Genomic DNA, 5,212 nt, shown 5'->3' on the forward strand with positions numbered 1-5,212 from the left:
TGTTCCTAGCACAGAGCACCATGCCCGGCACGTCGAGGCTGCTCGGGACCTGTGGAAAGAATAGGGGGAACCAATGTTGCAGCTTGGAACTCAAGTGCGGGAGCTGTCTCCCTTCACTTTCAAACCCAGCCAGAGGAGCAGTTGCTTTTATCCTTGGGGTCACAGTGTGTCCAGCCCTGAAGGAGGCCCCTGGGGTGGTCTCAAAGCTCCTTCTGGCCCACAGGTGGAGGATGTGATCGCGGAGCTGCGGCTTCGGCAGTGCGCTGACACCCGCGTGGGCAACACGTATGTGCGAGGGGTGTCGGGGGGTGAGCGCAGGAGAGTCAGCATTGGGGTGCAGCTCCTGTGGAACCCAGGTGAGGGCCTAGGGGGCAGATGGGGGCAGAGGGACCTGTGTGGTCCCCTCAGGCTTGGCTTGGTCTGGCCAGAGCCCCACCGACTCACCAGGCTCCTCGCTGTGTTGGGAAGGCATCCTCGTTCTCGACGAACCCACCTCTGGGCTCGACAGCTTCACGGCACACAACCTGGTGAACACATTGTCCAGACTGGCCAAAGGCAACCGGCTGGTGCTCATCTCCCTCCACCAGCCTCGCTCCGACATCTTCAGGCTGTTTGATCTGGTCCTTCTGATGACGTCTGGCACCCCCATCTACTTAGGGGCGGCCCAGCACATGGTCCAGTATTTCACAGCCATTGGCTACCCCTGTCCTCGCTACAGCAACCCCGCTGACTTCTATGGTGAGTCCCCAAGGCCAGCAGCCAGGGCCCTGGCACATGGGGCCTCCCGGATGCTTAAACCCTGCCCAAGCTTGCTGAAAAGATTCAGGGGAGAAACTCCCAGAGGCTTCAGGAGAGGAGAAGCAAGGATGGAGAAGAACAGAGGGTGGTTTGCCAGCTATCAAATGCTAGATATGAGGGCCTGGAAATAGAAGCTTCTGACAAATAGCCACCCTTCTGTGCATGATAGATTAGAAACTTGCAAGCTCCAAAGATGGGGGGGCATGGAATCCAAGAGGGTGGGGATCAATAAAGATCAGAGTCTTTATTCAGACTCGGTAGGGAAACAAACTTTAAGGTCAAGAAGTCACCAGATCTTAAAACATGTCCTGGTGTTCAAACAGTGGCAGGGAGCCTGAAGGTGCAGGGTGGCAGAGAGGGGCCCAGGGTGGTGGCCTTGGCCAGAGAATCTCTAGATATGAAAATTGCTCTGGCAGCCCCAGACTTGCCCTTTGCTTGGCTCCTGAACCCTCAGCATATTACACTCAGGGAGCGTGAGCCACTGCCTTCATTCTGCAGGGGACAGTTGCCTTCCCAGGTACCTGGCCTGAAATCCTGAGTGCTGAGGAAGGGCTTGGCTGCTGGACAGGCGGCATTGTTGTACCAGGTCCCGGGGAGGCAGCTGTCATGGCTTGTCCTGTAGGTCACCTGAGCCCCCAGCTTCCACCCAGGCTGGCAAGCTGTAGCAAAGACCCCACCAGTAAACAGGACAACAGTGATCATCTTGAAGGCAAACACGGGGCCCAAACATGCCACGCCCAGAGGGTCTCCTGTTTGACTCTCAAACCCCTGCCAGGCCAAGGCCATCTCCATCTTTACAGATGAGAAGCCTGGCACCTGCAGAGCTAAACACCTGCTCCAGCACAGCTGTAAGGCACAGAACTGGGACTGGTGCCCAGCCCTGGCCCTGACTCCTCATCCAGCTGCCCACACCCTCCTCCTAGTGTCCCAAGTTCTCCACCATCCTTACCCCAGGAGGACAGGCCGCCCCTCACCCTATGTACTCACATTCTGCACAAACTCACAGAAAGGTCACCTCCCTCCCTATGCTCAGGTGGCAGCCTGGCTTCCTGACGATGTGTCATTCTCAGGCCAGCTATCCCCAGAATAGGGGCCAAAGGGCACCTGCCAACCTGGCCACCAGGGAATAATTTTAAGTAACCCTGGAGAGGGGTTACCAGAAGTCAAGTGTCCACAGCAGACCTGAAAACTCTTTTTTACATTTTATATTGTTATTGGAGGGGGCTCTGGCCTACAAGCCCTGGGGCAGGAACCCCTCACCAACCTGGGATGCAAGAGCTACACGGGGCCTGGGGTGCCCAAAAATCTGATGTTTTGAGCCACAGTGCTGCACACTGGGGGGCCACATCATAGTTTATAAGACCCCACCTAGACATTATCTTGTCTTGAGATGTGTTATGAAAAGGGGAGGAAGGGCCGGGCGCGGTGGCTTACGCCTGTAATCCCAGCACTTTGAGAGGCTGAGGCAGGCAGATCACCTGAGGTCAGGAGTTTGAGACCAGCCTGGTCAACATGGTGAAACCCTGTCTCTACTAAAAATATAAAAATTAACTGGGTACAGTGGCTCATGCCTATAGTACCAGCTACTTGGGAGGCTGAGGCATGAGAATTGCTTGAACCTGAGAGGTGGAGGTTGCAGTGAGCTGAGATCGCGCCAATGCACCCCAGCCTGGGTGATAGAGTGAGACTCCATCTCAAAAAAAAAAAAAAAAAAAAAGAAAGAAAGAAAAAGTACCACTGATGGAAAGAAGAGAGAGATGGGTATGGATACAGTCAGAACATATGTGTACACTGTGCTGTAGTTTTAAAATCGTTTCTACTTCTATTATTTCTCTGTATTTTCCTCCATTATTTCTCAAAATAGATTTGGTTTTGCATTTTTAAAAGACACTCTATAAATGCTCCAAATTAGTCCTCACAAAACCAGCTTCTGAGCCAACCGACATTGAATAATGAGAGATTGCTGGCATGTTTGCCAGCCAAAAATAGTTACGTTAACACTAGCCTTGCTTGGGGAGAAAGGGCCTTGGTTGGTGGCAGGAGGGGACAAATGCTGCAGGCACCACCTGGCCCTGTGGCATCTAGGACTCTAGCCTTCTCCTGTCGGGCCACCACTGGCTGGCCTGGCCTGAACCCCCAGCGCCATCAGGCCTCACAGCCCCACAGGGGCGCTCACATTGGCTGCAGACAGAAGGCTTGGAGCTCCACGTCCTGGGCCCACCCCATCTAGGTCCAGGGACTATGCCGCCTCTCTAGGGGCTGGTCACATCTGCACCGACAGAGTAGTCCAGGGTCCTGGAGAGTGTGTGGGGAGCAGTGGCTGCCAGGCTGGCCCCCACAGAAGCTCTGCTCTCAGGGATGTCTCTGGTGGCTTTGCAGGTTGTGGGAGAGCCTCGTTGCTGGACGTGATCACCAGCCGAGGTCACGGTGGCAAGATCAAGTCAGGCCAGATCTGGATCAACGGGCAGCCCAGCTCGCCTCAGCTAGTGAGGAAGTGCGTGGCCCATGTGCGCCAGCACGACCAGCTGCTCCCCAACCTGACTGTGCGAGAGACCCTGGCCTTCATTGCCCAGATGCGGCTGCCCAGAACCTTCTCCCAGGCCCAGCGTGACAAAAGGGTAACTGGCCCCAGTGGTGACCCCCAGGGTCCAAGAAGCCACAGTGTCCATGACCCCCTCTTCCCCTGCTGCGCTGCCTCAGGACCCAGCCACAGGTTGAGTTTGAACAACTCAGCTTGCGGTCCACCCGCCCTGGGCTGCAGCCTGCCCTGCACCCTCCTTTCAAACCCCACAGCCTGCCAGAAGCTAGCTCAGTCCATTGGTTCCCTTCATTGCACTTTTTAAGATGTGGGATGAGTGTATTTGTTTGTGTGTTTTCTGGGCCTCCATGTGGGTAGACAGCCATGGTCCCCAGTACACGGCCATGTTCCTAGCACAGAGCACCATGCCCGGCACGTCGAGGCTGCTCGGGACCTGTGGAAAGAATAGGGGGAACCAATGTTGCAGCTTGGAACTCAAGTGCGGGAGCTGTCTCCCTTCACTTTCAAACCCAGCCAGAGGAGCAGTTGCTTTTATCCTTGGGGTCACAGTGTGTCCAGCCCTGAAGGAGGCCCCTGGGGTGGTCTCAAAGCTCCTTCTGGCCCACAGGTGGAGGATGTGATCGCGGAGCTGCGGCTTCGGCAGTGCGCTGACACCCGCGTGGGCAACACGTATGTGCGAGGGGTGTCGGGGGGTGAGCGCAGGAGAGTCAGCATTGGGGTGCAGCTCCTGTGGAACCCAGGTGAGGGCCTAGGGGGCAGATGGGGGCAGAGGGACCTGTGTGGTCCCCTCAGGCTTGGCTTGGTCTGGCCAGAGCCCCACCGACTCACCAGGCTCCTCGCTGTGTTGGGAAGGCATCCTCGTTCTCGACGAACCCACCTCTGGGCTCGACAGCTTCACGGCACACAACCTGGTGAACACATTGTCCAGACTGGCCAAAGGCAACCGGCTGGTGCTCATCTCCCTCCACCAGCCTCGCTCCGACATCTTCAGGCTGTTTGATCTGGTCCTTCTGATGACGTCTGGCACCCCCATCTACTTAGGGGCGGCCCAGCACATGGTCCAGTATTTCACAGCCATTGGCTACCCCTGTCCTCGCTACAGCAACCCCGCTGACTTCTATGGTGAGTCCCCAAGGCCAGCAGCCAGGGCCCTGGCACATGGGGCCTCCCGGATGCTTAAACCCTGCCCAAGCTTGCTGAAAAGATTCAGGGGAGAAACTCCCAGAGGCTTCAGGAGAGGAGAAGCAAGGATGGAGAAGAACAGAGGGTGGTTTGCCAGCTATCAAATGCTAGATATGAGGGCCTGGAAATAGAAGCTTCTGACAAATAGCCACCCTTCTGTGCATGATAGATTAGAAACTTGCAAGCTCCAAAGATGGGGGGGCATGGAATCCAAGAGGGTGGGGATCAATAAAGATCAGAGTCTTTATTCAGACTCGGTAGGGAAACAAACTTTAAGGTCAAGAAGTCACCAGATCTTAAAACATGTCCTGGTGTTCAAACAGTGGCAGGGAGCCTGAAGGTGCAGGGTGGCAGAGAGGGGCCCAGGGTGGTGGCCTTGGCCAGAGAATCTCTAGATATGAAAATTGCTCTGGCAGCCCCAGACTTGCCCTTTGCTTGGCTCCTGAACCCTCAGCATATTACACTCAGGGAGCGTGAGCCACTGCCTTCATTCTGCAGGGGACAGTTGCCTTCCCAGGTACCTGGCCTGAAATCCTGAGTGCTGAGGAAGGGCTTGGCTGCTGGACAGGCGGCATTGTTGTACCAGGTCCCGGGGAGGCAGCTGTCATGGCTTGTCCTGTAGGTCACCTGAGCCCCCAGCTTCCACCCAGGCTGGCAAGCTGTAGCAAAGACCCCACCAGTAAACAGGACAAC

General features: G+C 56.0%; 1 protein-coding gene across 1 annotated transcript in view; it reads left to right on the forward strand.

Moving 5' to 3' along the window:
* Positions 1 to 5,212, forward strand: part of ABCG8 (ATP-binding cassette, sub-family G (WHITE), member 8) — a 34,592-nt gene that overhangs the window by 17,080 nt on the left and 12,300 nt on the right. Inside the window, exons 4-6 of the mRNA XM_011978200.1 lie at positions 3,178 to 3,416; positions 3,945 to 4,077; positions 4,190 to 4,459. Of these exons, the coding sequence (XP_011833590.1) occupies positions 3,178 to 3,416; positions 3,945 to 4,077; positions 4,190 to 4,459 (642 nt within the window). The remainder of the gene's footprint in view (positions 1 to 3,177; positions 3,417 to 3,944; positions 4,078 to 4,189; positions 4,460 to 5,212) is intronic.

This window comes from Mandrillus leucophaeus, unplaced genomic scaffold (genome assembly GCF_000951045.1).
Source record: "Mandrillus leucophaeus isolate KB7577 unplaced genomic scaffold, Mleu.le_1.0 Scaffold190, whole genome shotgun sequence".
NCBI lineage: Eukaryota > Metazoa > Chordata > Mammalia > Primates > Cercopithecidae > Mandrillus > Mandrillus leucophaeus.